Genomic DNA, 15788 nt, shown 5'->3' with positions numbered 1-15788 from the left:
AACCATCTTCACCCATTAAGATGTATCACTGTAGAAAACAATAAAACACCTCAGATCAATGATGCCATTAGTTCTTTATAGTACAGTTCTAATACTCACTCACTTACTCACTCTCTCGTTCTCTCACTCTCTCATTCTCTCTCTCTCATTCTCTCTCTCTCTAACACACACAGTTGGAGGATTGGTTATGGCCACGTTGTTTTTTATGGGCCACTGGAAAGAATGAAAGAGAGTTAGAGGATGATATTGTTTTAGAGCAAGTGTGATGATAGGACACTTTGTGGGGGTGGAAAGAAAGCGCCTTCCTTGCACACCACACATTGTACAGCTCAACCAAATGTAAATGCCACATAAACACTTCTATTTTCATATTGCGGCATGGTCATCTCCCATCATGCTCCTTGTACCCTGCAGTGCTGAGTGGTATGAGAGGGCAGGCGTCTGGCTCTCCTGGGCCTCATGGAAAACCCTGTTGGCTCACTGGATTGCCTCTTCCTCGCTCATTGTGGATTCAAATATAGATGCAGTAAAATAAGGAGTTAGGAGGAAGTGTCTTTTTTTGCCATTATTTGTACTGACCAACGGGATCCTCCCCGTGCTGGAATTTTTGGCTAGTGGGCAGCTCCATGCATGAGCTGCACACTCATACTGGTCCTACTGGTTTGTGGTCGTTACGAGTGGAGAGACAACAAAAGAGATCCGGTACAGACTTTTGATTTGCGTGTGTGGTGCATCGATGGGGCTCCGGCCCGGCCAAGCCGCAGGGCCAAAGCGAGGCTGGCTTGGCGTGGCAGGGGGGAGCAGGGTGAAAAATGAGTGCGGAGATGGGAGAGGGTAGGGTGTCCCTTCAGCCACCGCTTCCCGGCCGGAAAAGTCCATACATCATTTTCACGTCTCTGTGTCACGGCTCACTTTGGCAATGAGGGAGACTGTGGTGACGATGACACAAAGGATTGATGAGGCTTAGTATGGGAGGTGGGACATGGTGGGTGAGGTTAGATGGTCAAACCAGATGTGGAGTGTTGAGATTGGAAGGGAGGGGGGTCAGGAGAACGCTGATCCCCCCACAACCACCCGAAGGTCAGCATGATATCGCAGCGTCCAGCTCAAATCATGTCCAATTCGAATCGTGATGGATTGAAAGGACCGAGCAGACGACCTGCTGAAGTGTTCAAGATATGGATGCCACTGACATTTGATCATCTTGGTTTGTGGGCTTGATGCATGCACCATCGGGTCTTTCCAGATCCACTGTGATGCTCAGAACCTGGAGTTTGGACACAGCCACTGCAAGCTGCGCACCTACTGCTTCACAAATGATCCTTAGAGACAACACAGACACTCCTCTAAGAACTTCCATTTTTATTAATTATTTTTCATGTCAATCTCATGTTCATTTCAAGTGCTTTTCAATTAAAAAAAAAGACAGAAACATATCTGAAGACAATAAAATGTATTTTTATCACAATTAGAAGAAACTTGGAGTCAGTTAAGAGATATCTAATTTCAGCAGTGGCTAAAATTGGATTTGCAGTTAAAATGAGACTGCCATAAATAAGCAGGACAAGCACAGAGCTCCCTCTAGTGGGAAAAGAAGGAATTATTTCCTAAGGGATCGCTGGTATTCTATTAAAAGGTAATGCCCCTCAACTGATCTTCAATATCTAAACACCACATTAGTTCAAGGTCTTTGAAAAATTACTATTAACAAAAGAGGTTTGGCTTGTCACAATGACTGAAGATCCCCCCCCCCCCAGCATTGAAGATCTTTCTCCCTCTCTCTCTCCTTCTCTTGCTCTCTGGAACTGAAGAACTTCCCCCCTCTCTCCCTTTGGCACACAGCAGAAGCATGCAGGTCTGCTAGTGCAGTAGCTGATCAGAACCAGGTGGGGAGCTTTTACATGTGCTTTCCATTTGTGCGGGTTGAAATGGGCCTCAATTAAAACCAAATGCACTAACCGTCGGCAGAGCGAAGTGGCGAGGGACGTCAAAGGAGCTTCCTCCTCTGTGGGAAAACAGAAACATGAATTAAAACAACCACCCAAGGTTACCAAAGCTCACAAGGGAAAATCAGACACTTATTAGGGCAATTCAAGAGAGAGGCCTTCATGTGTTTTTTAATTTTTTTTATTTTATTTTTACTTTGTACTGGGATTAACCTAAAATAACCACTGCCATTGTGACGTGCGGATGATAGTGCGGATACAGTGGGTGTGTGAGATACCATCATCCGCATCTGTTCCAGCATTTATGGTGACTGAAAGCTATAAAAGATGAGTGGGGGATGGGCTATACCCACTGTTCATATTCGTTAAGATGAAAGACTTCCAGGGAGTGGACCAAGAATAACAACTTTGCTTTATGTTAACTTGCCAGGACAAAGGCAAGTGTCTTCAAATGATTTTCCATGCTAATCTTCTAATGCTTGATTGGGAACAGAAGATGAGTGGAGACCTTGACGTTGATAGGATGAAAGCCATCTGTTACGGGCCTTCACCAAAACTTGCCATGTCCATGAAACTGGTTTAGCCTTTGAATTATTGCCTCTTGCCCCAACAATAAATCTAATCATAGCTGGTGTTGATATTAACTATCTGTAGTAATACCTAGGAGTTATTACACTGGAAATCAAAATAATAACCATCAGTACAGATTTTGCAGAATTATTTAGCAGTGGAGACACACGTTTTTAATTACCAGATCTCCCCTGCTTGATCATTTTGTCCATTTTATTCTATGAGGAGTTTTATGGATAATACGAATCTAAAACCCTGTTACTAAGTCCTGCTCATAAAAGGGCTCCATTGTGGTGTTCTGCAGACAAACGCAACAAAAGATGCTACCCACAGTTTGGACGCAGATTAGTTCCAACACATTGCATAACCAAAACTCTTCAACACCCCAGGTGCTCCAGCTCCTCTGAGCATGCAGCACTCCACCATCCACCTGTTCCTCCCTCTGAAACAGATCCAGACGCTGGCAGCAGCTGGGATGACTAGGGTCATTAGTTCAGGTAATGACCAGACTGATGGAGAGATGCTAGAATTCTAGAGGAGGACTTTTTTTTGGGGGGGGGGGGGGGGGGTCACCAGCTAGAAAAAAAGTGATCAAGCTAGTTAAAAAGAGCTAAGAAAAAGAAGGCGAGATAGGTGGTAATGCAAGGTGCTGTCAGGGACTTGTTAGCATGGCTGACTGCTAACAGGGGGATTTATGCACCATGTGTTAATGAGTCTTGTCTGTGGCCATTGTGTTTTGGCAGCAGGGAGACACTTAGGATTCATCTAGCTGTCAGAGTGCCTTCAAAGGAACCAGTAGACTGAACGAAAGCTACCTGTTTGTAAACATAGCAGTTGGAGGCAGAGCCCTCACGATACAGACACGGCAGCCATTGGAGGACCAATTTCTGAAGTGAAATAGGGTCGAGGGAGAAATATGTATTTCTGCTCTTCGTTTATACAAACAGCAGTAGACCATGCCTTCTCACTAGCCTCAAGATTTGAGTGAAAGGCAACATGAAATCAGAATGACAGCCAAGACTGGAGACTGAGTGCCAAGGATGGCAAGATAGATTTGACTGGGGTTGGCGGGGGAAAGCCTTGTTCAGGTGTGGGGAATCTGGCCCTCCCACTCAAGCACAACAAGGTATTGTGTCTGGATGAGGGAGCAGACGTCGCTGCTGCTCGTGGTTCAGGGCAGAATCCCGCATTACGGCAGAGGTCAACACCGGTGAGACTCCTGCTGCCTCCCGGCACACCTGGGAATGCACAGATGGACTCATGGCTCCAGCTGTGCCAGATGCACGTCCAGCCATCTGTTCCATAGCTGGGTGCGTGGGACAGGAACAGAGCGAACTGGCTGGCCACACACACACACACACACACACACACACACACACACACACACACACACACACACACACACACACACACAAAAACGAGAACACAGCTGAGCTACCGTTCAAACATGTCTTTACCTAGCCCATCACAACAAATGCTTAATAAAATAAAAGCCTCTTCATGGGGTTCTGGGATTACAATACTAACACATCTGGCATGTTGCTTGGTTCTGCAGGTCTGCACACATTTAATCTGAATTACTGCATTCAGTGTTTAAAGCAAAAATCACAAATTTCACAGTAGCACAGGGGAAGCCCCATCACAGAAGAAACTCATATGCACAGACAACTTTAGAGAGGGTGTTATTTGAATAATTTGTTTATATTTGCAATGTTTGTGTACAGTGGTATGTAAATATGCAACAGATTTTAACTGTTGGTGTTTACAACATAACAACCAGTAAACAAATTAAACTGAGCAACAATTAAATGAATAATAATGTTAGAGATGGTTGAAGAAATGTATGAAAAACGTATCATGCTTCATTGCCATTATCATTATAGCCTCACTAAGCTAAGAGCACTTCTTTAAATAGTGATGAAATGTTGACAACTCAAACAAGCTAAAGGATTTATTCCTTGGATATTTCTTTAGTTAGTGGTATTAATCCACTTTATACTATTGTTGATTAACTGGACACTGTAGCACCTATTGTTTGGTATTGCACTTATCATTCTCTGATATAGAGCTTAGAGTTATTTTGCATTTCATCTAGGTGTCAGCACTGGTTCCTGTATTTAGGAGTATTCTAGTTCTAGTTCACTTTGACTAACCTACTGTACTGGCTAGGATGAATTCTTTCAGTAGGTGAAAAGTTTAATGTTTTAACTAATTTAAATCTTATTCATGGTTTTACTTAATTTACAAAATAGTGCATATAAGTAAAATAGTTCTGAAATACTTGGAAGATGCTCATCTTAAGACAGGGGTACATAACAGTCACTCACCATAACACAACTCACCATAAATTCATAATGACAATGCATCCCAGCAGTCATTTTCCTGAGGTTGCTGTGTTTGTAACTGTTCTGTCTTTTTATTAGCCATATAATGTCCTTGTAGTCATTATCCTATTTGTGATACAGCTGTAATATAAGGACCATGAAACCTAAAGATTGATTCGCTGTTTCTCAAGGTGATGGTGACAGAATGGTGGTAAGATATTGCTATGCTAAGTCCAACATTATAAAAATGGAACTAAACAGCCCAGACACAAAGACCTGGACCAGAGGCTGGACAGCAAGCAGGCCAATCAGTGAACGCCCCTTCAGAGACCGTCACCGATGGCGAGAGGTGACGTCAGGTTGCACAGCTGGGTTTGAACCCGGAGGATCTCAGCACGGAGGCCTGGAGCATCGGCTTGGCTCTGTCCGGCCAGGGCAAGCATGCCCGCAGGCCTAGTCCCAGGAGGCCGGGGACTGAATGAGGACATTCAAGGCAGCGCCTTTTTAAATGGCAATGAAAATAAAGGGGAGGGATTTGTGGGTAGTGTTGAGCAACACAAGAGAAAACCAACAGAGCAAAATGAGGAGAGCAAAAACTAACACTGCTTAGAAGGATTTTGTAAGGTTTAGCTTTCCATTCCAGTATATGGCCCTAATAAATTTTTTATTTTAGCGTTGTCAGGGTCCTTCATCTTAACTTGCTGCCATAAGAAGGCCAGAGGGTTGTTGGGAAAAGACCCTGCCCCCGCCCACTTTTCTGTGTAATTCAAAATGTCATAGGCAACACTGGCACGATGGGGCCAAATACATAACTATGGGTCAAATGTAAGGTCAACTCCAAGGCAACTCGACTGAGGGAAGTGAACAGAGCTGGGGTTCCAGTGAACTGCTTCTTATATGGAATCAAATTCATCTGAAGGTGGAAATCAACAGGCCTGGGTTGTATGATCTTGAAAGGGCATCACAAATGACAGGCAATTAGAAGCAGACAGTCAGGTTATTCCTAACTGCAGATAACGTACTGACTATTTTCTTAACAGAGGGCAATTTCCAGCAAGCTTAATGGGTTTACAGAAAGGGAGCGCCTCTCCAAACAGCGTCACAGAATTCAGAAGTTGCTGGGATGTTTCAGAAAGTGTAGTGGAGTGTAGTTCTAGGAAGTCATAGGCTCCCCCAGTAAAATTGCCAGAGGGGGTTCGTGACTGGAGCTGACATTACTCCAGATCCCAGCTTATCACCCTCTCGCAGTCACTTTAGGATGTTCCGTAGAATCAGGCCTGGAGGCTTTATGTAGGTCATCTCTGTAATGAGATCATTGCAGGGCTGTCACTCACCACGATGATGTGCGCCGCTCTGTCTCCCTGGAACTTGCAGCGCATGTGAAGCTGAGTGTGAGACAGAGACAGACAGAGAGAGAGAGAGAGATAGAGATAGAGAGGGAGACGAGAGAAAAAGGGGAAGATGAATGGAGTTTGGTCTATATGGTGTTTTCTTTGACTTTCTTGCTCTTTCTTTGGGGAAAGGTGATCACTCTCTCATTTCAAAGCTTACAGCTGTGGGGCACGGAATCACAAGCCACTGAATTCACTGTCTCTTCATCAAAGATTGCACTCACTCAGCTTCAACACTCAGACTAGGCACAGTAAATTGGTGTGAACCTTAAGACTCAGCAGATCATTTCACTTGAGTTTTTAGGTCCAGAGGGAGAAAGGACTACTTGTAAAATTTCAGATCTGCAGAGCCGTAGTGGCCGCATCGTACTGGCGCCACGGATTCAACCTCCTCCTCTCACGTGCCTGGGTCTTTTTTTCCACCCTCACTAGAAACGCATCGCTGTAAAACTGCAATGTTGAACAACCCAAGAGCTTCTTAGCGGTGGTGCTGGAGGCGAGAGCTTTTTTCCACTTTTGTCTTCTTTTTTTTTTTCTCCTCTCTCAACATGGTGAAACTAAAAGGATCTACAGCATAGAAGAATAACATGAAGGCCTGGGGCTGGTGGGTCCACGCTGCCCACCACTGACTCAAAAACAGGAGCAGGGGTGCTTATTAAAAACCAGATTCGCATGGCTGTTAAGGGACATGATAGATGTTTTTAATAAAGGATTCATGCCACTTTCTTTCGCCTCAATTTCGAGATGTTTTCATTAAAGTCGTGCTTTTATTATTAAAGCAGTGCTTTTATTATGAAGCTGCCCCACCCCCACGCCCCCTGTGGTCTCCTGCACAGAACCAAGGATGCCAAAGCTCAGAACCAAGTGCAGATGCCATTAGCGGTTAAGTTTAATGGTACGTGTGTGTCTAACATACCTCCTCACTGGAAATCCAAGGACATAAAACATGACATAAAAAGGGCTGCTGCCCTTGAGGATAATGCTTGTTGGTTCCCTCTTGGCCATTCCTCATTTTTAAGTTTTAGGAACGTGCATGTGTTTTTGTAGACACACAGAATTATATATATATATATATATATATATATATATATATATATATATATATATATATATATATATATATATATATATATATGTATGTGTGTATCTCTCTCTGCATGTAACAACAGTTGGAAATAAACTTCTTCTGTGACTGATGTAGTGTTGAAGGGTAACTGTGTTCTTCTGTGTGACCGGTCACCCCGCTAGGGCCTCCTAGCCAACTCTGCATTAAGCTGTGATGAGGGCATGTGTGTCTGGGGCCTATGTTTTATTAATTTGGAGATGAGCTCAGCTATTGATGGTGTTGGCAGCTCATAGGTTCAATTAGGATAATATGGGGAGTGGAGAAGATTATGGGCAGCCATTTAAGTGGGGGGTATATCTCTTCCTGACAGTTATGGTCCAAATGCAACAAATTGCCCCTCTGCTGCCGCCAGGGTGGAGCAGTAATATGATCCGGACCGTACAAGGCCTCCATCAACCCGAGGTGCCCAGATCAGACTCACTATCAGGCCAACAGCGTGTTCTGGTTCATTTCTAAAGGCCTTTACACTATAAAGAAACCATATGTGCACACATACAAACATACACACGCACGCGCGGGCACACACACACACACACACACACACACACACACACACACACACAGGCATGCATGCACGCACACACACCCAATGCAAAATGTATAGTTGCTTCTGGCTACAATCACGTTGCGCTGGCAAACACAGACAAGGGACTAACTAATTAGTCGAATTCTACCAGTGAGCCTATCTGACTAAGAGCATAATCGATCTCATATGAGATGGCTTGCTGTTACAGAAATAAACCTGTCAGCGTGGTCTGTGTCTCTTGGGGTTTTTTTCCCCTCGGTGATCTGTGATCTGTACTGATTTGCCATCTGCAACTGTGCCAAACATGTACATGCATCTTGGCACTGGTGCCTCTCCTTATCACAAACCAGCAGAAATTATTACGACTGAGCTTTCCAATCGTTTCACTTCAAGGGAAAGAATTGTTGATCTTTCAAGCACACTCGGGGCGCAAAGGAGACCGGGGGTCTTGACAGAAGGGTCCAGACTGCAAAAGAAAAACAGTCTGGTGGAGATTGTTTCTGAATAGAGCCCTGCAATTGAATAGAGCTCTGGTAAAAAGCAGACAGTGAGGTAAGGCCCGGTGTGGTGTAGCGCTGCTGGGAGCTGACTGCCACATGGAGGAACTCTGTACTAACCCAGTTCTCTGTTTGCTTGCTGATCCCTCCTTAACTGTGAGGGAGAGATGGCAAAAGCCTCAGGCTCTTACAACTGTATGGCGTGCCTTAAACCCCTCCACCAACCTCCTCTTCTGTCTAACGGTCGTTCTACCCCTAATTTGAGTTAGACTTCCTGCTGGTGGTCAGGCAGACTGGTCCATCTTTCATCAGGGTGTGTGTGTGTGGGGGGGGTTTAGATTGTTTGTAGAGACAAAAAGCAAAGCAAGGCGGAGGCTTGCAATACCAGAAATGGAGTATACCTGAAAGAGCCTTTTGAAATCTTGAGTGGTTTTGGTTAGTTAACCTTAAATCTCACACAAAAACTTTAATGATTATTTTTTCCTACAGGGCTAAAATGTATGTCCAACACAATGAACAGAGTGCACAAATGAAAGCTATACAGGATGACACATTTCCCTGTAACTGTTTGAAAGAAATGGTGAATATTGTTAGCTCTCTCTAAATAACATGTACAGTGTGTGAACCCTTTGTCTGGATATCTAAAATCTGACTGGGGTGATCTTAATCTAATACATTATATATAGAGACTTATATAACATCTTATTTCATTAACAGCCCACATACCACTTTACATTTCCATATTTTTACTGATTACATACAATGCAATCAAAGTCATAGAGGGCAAATGTGTGTGAACCTCTAGGATAATGACCTCTTTAAAAGAGGATAATTGGAATTAGGTGTTCTAATCAGGTAAAGTATGGATTCAACCCACACACACAAGTTTGATTACCTGTTCTGGACAACAGTCCAATATGGCCTGGTGAAGAGATTTCAATCAAAAGTGTTAAAAAAAAAAAAAAATAATGATAATTTTTTAAAAAGTTATATAGATGAGAGCACTCCACACTACACTCAGAGAAATGGAAGAAACCGAGCACAAGTGAACATCCCTGCTGAGGTGCATGTCCTACAAACATCCACCCAAGGGCACACTGTAGAATCTTCCAGAAAGACACCAAGAAGCCTGGGATTACAGCTGTGGATCAGGAGTCTTTTTCTGAACTCCATTATATCTGTGCACATGACTAAACCCCAAGACAAACACTGAATAAAAACCATGTTCATGGAAGGTTACCACAGAGGAAACTACTGCTGTCCCCAACAAACAAACAAACAAACAAACAAACAAATACATACAAACAAATAGATTGCTGGCAGACATTTTCCAAAGTCCATTTGAATGATTCATGTCTTAAATACATGGGATTTAAAAAAACTTTTATTTTTTAAAAGTACTCAGTGTTATGCTTGGACAACATAACCCAGAACTTAACAACATCTAAACCTCACCTCCAGAGAGAAGCACAATGAGAGGAGTACAGTAGCATGGGGTTGCTTTGCTACTTCAGGCTTGTAATCACCAAGGAACAAATGAGTTCCATGTCAGGAAATTCTACAGAAGAAGTTTAAGTTGTCTAACTGTGACTTCAAACTCAAATGCGGTTGGATCATACAACCATAAGACAAATTACACTAGTAAATTAGGCTTTATTATAAAGATTAAAATCATATCACATCAGAAGAGCCATTAATGCAAGTAGCCCATAAGTCTTGCAAACTTGTTTCTTCACAGCTGTACTAATGTCAAAGCACTGTTTAGTGTGACTGGGCAGTCCAGTCCTCCATGGACGGATTGCTACTTGGGCAGTAAGACACTAATGACAGGAGCTGTCAGTCATTAGCTGCCTGACAGGGTTTGCCTCTTTTTCAGTGGCAGCGAATGAACAGATGTTAGTGTTGGTTGATGATGGAGAGCCCCTTTCAGCCCGTGCCAGCTTGACACCACGCTCATGCCAGCCTGCAGCTGCATAAGCAGCTCTGTCTGGCACATAGAGAAGATCGAGCTTTGTGTACAGTAGGCTGGGATTCTCACAAGGCTGGATCGTCTCAAGAACCCGTTCGACCTTGTTGCAACTCTCTGGCCATTTCAATTACATGGACTGGGAAGAGATCTGACTAGATAAAGGAGGCATGGTCAAATAAAGCCACACCAGACTGCATCATGTGCTTTGCAGACTGAGAACGGCATAACGATACAAATATGCGCCTTCCTGTTTTCCAAAGAAAGCCAACAGGGATAGAGAAGACAACAGAAATCTGATTGTTACCATCTAAGTGGGGGTGCGGGTGTTCATAGCTCAGACTTCCACCATGAGATTTGAAACATAAACTGGACCTTCAAAGCGCTTTTGCTAGCAGCTATTATCCATTTTAAGAGAGAGGACGGGGACCAGGAGGCCTCTTTGCTAACCCAGATTCATGGTAAAAATAAAACAATGTATGCGCATACTTCGACGCTGTAACAAGGGCAGTTGATTTAACTCTCTCCTACCGTCCTGTATAACTGACAGATGAGTAGTCCATCACCCAATGCAGGCGTCAGCGTGGACTCCCCCCAACACACATAGGTGGAAGACACCACAGGGCTTTGACTCTGTGCTGATGAGTGCACATGGTGATTAATGACAATACCATTAGGCTGTCTCAAATTTAGATCGCCACATTTACCCTACGGCTGCCCGCTAGCCTCAGCTAAACAGCTCATATATCTGCTCATGTTCAGGGCTTCAGATATCAAACATATTTAGAATGGTTTCTTATGACGTTCAACAACCTTAAGACATTGAAGATCAATGCTTGTACACCGAATAGTAGGGATGTGCTGCCATCTACTGGTAGTCATGTGGGTGTGAAAACAGGACCACCTATACACAATGGAATAGTGTTTAAAAACACCTTATATAATACTCACTATAGTACTTCAACCAGTGACCACTGGGATTTTATATAGCAGCACAACAAATAAAACCACAAAGTATCGAGTCTCTTGAGTTATGAAATAACCTTTTCCTTCGCTTCTTTTGATATGTGATTATAGTTTAATTTGCTTCATGACTGACGGCTATTAGAGTACAGATGTAATTAGTTGTTTTACAACATTTTGGCAAGCCTCTGGGATTGAGACTTTGAAGTGTGTGTATTTGTATGAAGAGTGTGTATGTGTATGCATATGTGTATGAAAAGAAATATAAAACCTCCATAGAGTGACTTATTTTCCAGAATTATGTTAAGATGCTGGATGGTTTCCCCTTAAGCAAATTGAGACAAAGGGGTCTGGAAATTCTGCCTAATGTGGAATTGTGGAAGCGCAATTTCTAAACAGCTCTTCTGAGTAAATACTGTTGTTTGGCTTGAGTCACATGGCATGAATTAAAATGCTCTAGGTGCCATTTTTGGTTAAAGGTTTGGCTAGAAGTCACAAATGCAACCTATCAAAGCTACGTGTGTCCAATTCCAGCAGAGGAGCAAAGCAACACCACAAGCAGCAGCTGCAGGGTAAGAGAAGAACACTACTGACCACTGCAGAATGTGAGAACGTGTGTGAAAATGTTCATTTTTTGTTTCTCAAACAGACATTGTTGGACATTATAGTATATTTCACAATGAATTCAAATCTGTTTTTAGAATGTTTCTATTACTATTGTTTTTAGGTGACAGGATAACTAAACTATAGGTGATACATTTTTCCAAATTTTGGATTTGGCATTTAAAATTACATGAACAGGTATTTTTCTACAGGAAGCAAAATCACTGTTGATCAGTATTGCATATCCTTTTCTAATTTAGAAATAATGTGATTTTCAAACAGCAAGGATTGCAATTTTAAATATACATTATTAACAATGTTGTCAATATTCTTAAAATGGTTTGTAGATTCATAAGACACTTTTTAATATCATGACATTAGTAGTAACAGGTCTATGATTATGTTGCATATCTAAATATTTGTAGCAACAATTTAATCTGATTCTTTTCATGTAGGAACAAGCATAGGTTTATAATGGTTCCTGGTAGATATGGAATCTTATTTGAATCATGGGCACCCATTTGGATCTTAATGTAAAGAACATACCTGCAACTCAAATTGCTATTGCAACACTATTTTTCATGTAAATTCTCGAAGAATGCATATACAGTGCGTATTTGCAAGTACAAAACCAGAAAATTAAGCCTCCATCATTAATCAGAAGAAAAAGACCTGGGTCAGTATAGACACATCTATCATTTGACTACTTCTTAGAAGGGGGTGGCGAGGAGCTCATAATGAGGACAGAGACTGAAGGGGGTGGAGCTTACCAGGGAAGCATTAATATGCATAATCTGTTATGGGCGTGGGATGTGACAAGACAAAGACATGTAATGCTCTAATTAAAGTGACCTTTCCCTACTCCTCAGTGAAGCACAGGTCATCTCTCATTAATGCCCAGTCTGGTGCACAGACCATTATTCACCACACACAACAACTGAGAATAAAGATGGATTCTCTCCTCTCTCACTTCAGTCACATGACATGGAACAAGTGTAATGCATCAGAGAACGGGAAAGAATTAAACATGATAATGCAAACAGATTACAAACTGAATCAGTTTTACCACTTAATCTCAACAAAGGGCAACCATGTACTTACGAACAGAACCATCTTTATTTTTTTAAATGTAGGTGATCTGAATGCAAAATGCAATGTAATCTTTCCATACAAAAAGGTGTAAAAAAAATAATCAACAATCTTTTAATTCAACTCGAGTTCAAACAGCAACCTTCCCGAGGGCCCACATGGCTGGCTGCTTTGAAAAGGAGAGAAAGTAAGAGGTGGGGTGGGGAAACCTGAAGTCATGGCAGTGCACATAAGAGAAAGGAAGGAGCAGGCTGGCATGTAGGTTGGATGTAGCAGTTTTCTTAGCATAGAGGTATGCACCTGGCCCAAATCTTTCACTACATATAAACATACATCAAGTGCCAACAAGGCAATGGGCTTTAATAAATAAACAATAGATTTCTAGATGATGTCCTGGGTGCTGTATTGTCAATGCATGTGATAGGGTGGAGACCATGTTTCCACTTTATGACCATGGCCCCACCCCTGGCCCCACCCCCAAGTGCAGAGCTGAATCACCATTAAGGACACAAAGTCCTGGCCCAATAATAATATTAAAATCGTAATATTATGCTTCAAGTGCATAGCCTAGACATGATGGAACTGCACAGTATGTGCTCAAAATGGAAAAGTTCTTCACAAAGCAATGCTCTCATGTATGTAAACTGGTCTGTTCAGAGGAAAAGGACACAGTGTCAATGTCACAAAAGGTTGCATCCTAGCCAAGCTATTATTGCTTACAATATGAACACTTTTGTGCTCTAATTAGTCAATGGATTTACAGTTCCAGGTCACACTTCCTATTCAAAAGCACACCAATACAAATGGCAGCGCTAGCGTGTGGAAAATTCTAGCAAATTAAGAGCAGATCTGAATGGTGATGGAGCTGATGAAGCAGGTGGATCTTTACCCTGTCTTCTGGGGAATGTAGGTAGGCCTTCGGCAGAGCCGAGGTGTCATAATTTACACACGCCGCAGAGATGAGAAATGTCCCTGAAAGTCACCTGTTCCTGGACTGACCTCTGTTCTGCAAGCTTTGGAAGTGGGCCTCCCTCAGGACCCGGTTGATGTGCTGGTAAGAGCCCAGGCTGGTGGGGCCAGACTGGTCTGAGGTGGACAGAGGGCTATAGGGCATGAGGCCAGGCACAGCTGCCAGGCTGTCAGCTCCGGACTGGCTGCTGGCACTGCTGCTGCTCCTGGTGGCATGCTCCGGACTACCCACACCACTGGTGTCGCTGCCGGAGGACTGGGGGTTCAGCAAAGTTATACATCATTCCCACTAACCTATGTGTTCCATCACATTAAGGCTGGGGAAATTTTGTTTAAAGATCATTATTTTCATATGATACGTCCATGAAGGATCTTCAAACATTAAACCAATCAGAATCCACATAAACTTTTCAAAGTGTCATACACACTCATATAGGTAATCAAGGAGCTGGGTGTATATACTACCCTAAATACACATTTCGTAAGTGTAGCCTCATTTCAATGTATTGAACAGAGGCCTCGACTCTACTTTTGCAGAAAATCATCTTCAAAAACTGTATTTGCGCAAAACAAAGTACACTAGTACTTTTTTTTCCTACATAGTACGCCAATGCATTTGGTCCATGCATTTGCCCGAGTAACTTACTTCTGCGTCCCATGCTTCTCGGCTGCCCTCCAAAGACTGGTGTGTTGTGCTTGATCTCTTGGCCTGAGGCATTACTGTTCCATTCTCATCCTCGCCTTGAGTACGCTGACGTTTCCTACAAGACAGGCGACGTACACAACTTAAGGCACTGATGATGTGACGGTACAATACAGTACAATTAATTTATACTTAGATAACATATACATATCAATTAATTGCATTCAGACATGACAAAGTTATACTGTATATTAAATATCGGTCAAACGAAAAAGGAGTCCGACTGTAATAGGTCAGTAACTTAAGAAAAACAGATAGTTGGCTAACCTACCGGTTTTCAGACAACATAGCGGCACAGTGGAGAAATCCCTCTAGGATGAATTACTGTAGTCTTTTCTAAGCACCGAGGATAATTTTAGTAGTTTAGAGCAAATCACTGTTTGACGCTTAGTTGTAGCTACACACAGCCTGTCTCAGCGCGGCAGGCACAAGAATAAGAAACCCAAACGTCACTTTAGCAAGCTAGCTAATAATAAACCAGCTAGCTAGCTTAGCTAACAGTTAGCCAGGTTATGTGCGCGGAACTAGCAAATCAGCCAGCAAACTAAATACTCTATGCTCACCTACATTCCTGTTTACCTTTAGATAATTATGAAAACCTTTACATATGAACAGAAGCCACCCTGACACTTGTGCAATGTAGCTAGGCAGTTAGATTCTAGCTATCTGACCATAAAGCTCTTAAACTCGCCAGCTTCTTTAACTGTCATCCTAGCTAACCTAGCTAGCTACAACTGTCCAGTTACATTTAACGTTAGCTAGCTTCCTAGCTAGCACGCTAAAGTTGTAAACATAAGGTATAAGAATCAGATTTACGCTGCGGTGACAATAACCATTCTTCAAAATAATCTTGTCGCACTGACATTTCATAAATAACTTCACTAGCTACAAACGTCCACCGGTTACTCGTCTTACTCAGGTAGGTCTTGCTATTTAGTAACGACCAGTTATTGCTATTTCTGTTATTTACATGGTAATGCGCATGCGTGAACGATTACGAAGCACGTTACAATTTGCTGGGAGTGTCATTTCCGGTGACCAGGTAAGTAGTCACTACAATCACTGATCTTTAATAACAAATCTGCAATAGGTAATTACTTAAGGATTCGATTTTT

The 15788-nt window shown here is 42.6% G+C and overlaps 1 protein-coding gene across 8 annotated transcripts; it reads right to left on the bottom strand.

Moving 5' to 3' along the window:
• LOC113571451 (protein VCF1) lies at positions 1 to 15654 on the bottom strand. 8 transcript variants are annotated; one of them, XM_081710772.1, is made up of 6 exons: positions 14945 to 15654; positions 14617 to 14731; positions 14001 to 14226; positions 6175 to 6225; positions 1960 to 2005; positions 1 to 28 (listed from the first exon to the last, which is right to left on the bottom strand). In XM_081710772.1, exons 1-6 carry the CDS (start codon positions 14959 to 14961, stop codon positions 16 to 18), a joined length of 468 nt encoding a protein of 155 aa, XP_081566898.1. In that variant the 5' UTR covers positions 14962 to 15654; the 3' UTR covers positions 1 to 15. The 8 variants fall into 8 exon arrangements, with proteins under 8 accessions (XP_081566898.1, XP_081566902.1, XP_081566901.1 ...); XM_081710776.1 differs by lacking the exon at positions 6175 to 6225; XM_081710775.1 differs by lacking the exon at positions 6175 to 6225 and having other exon boundaries at positions 11 to 28; positions 13985 to 14226.
• Positions 15655 to 15788: the final 134 nt, after the last annotated feature.

This window comes from Electrophorus electricus, chromosome 3 (assembly GCF_041902795.1).
Source record: "Electrophorus electricus isolate QZ-2024a chromosome 3, ASM4190279v1, whole genome shotgun sequence".
NCBI classification, from domain to species: domain Eukaryota; kingdom Metazoa; phylum Chordata; class Actinopteri; order Gymnotiformes; family Gymnotidae; genus Electrophorus; species Electrophorus electricus.
This window is presented reverse-complemented; position numbering and strand designations above follow the sequence as displayed.

Bases quoted from the DNA above. Each gene is read 5' to 3' on its own strand.
- LOC113571451 (XM_081710770.1), bottom strand. The intron at 6,226-14,000 runs GTCAGTCCAGGA...TCTCACACTCAG, and splicing joins CCAAAGCTTGCAGAACAGAG to CTTCACATGCGCTGCAAGTT. The intron at 2,006-6,174 runs GTGAGTGACAGC...GTTTTCCCACAG, and splicing joins GAGCGGCGCACATCATCGTG to AGGAGGAAGCTCCTTTGACG.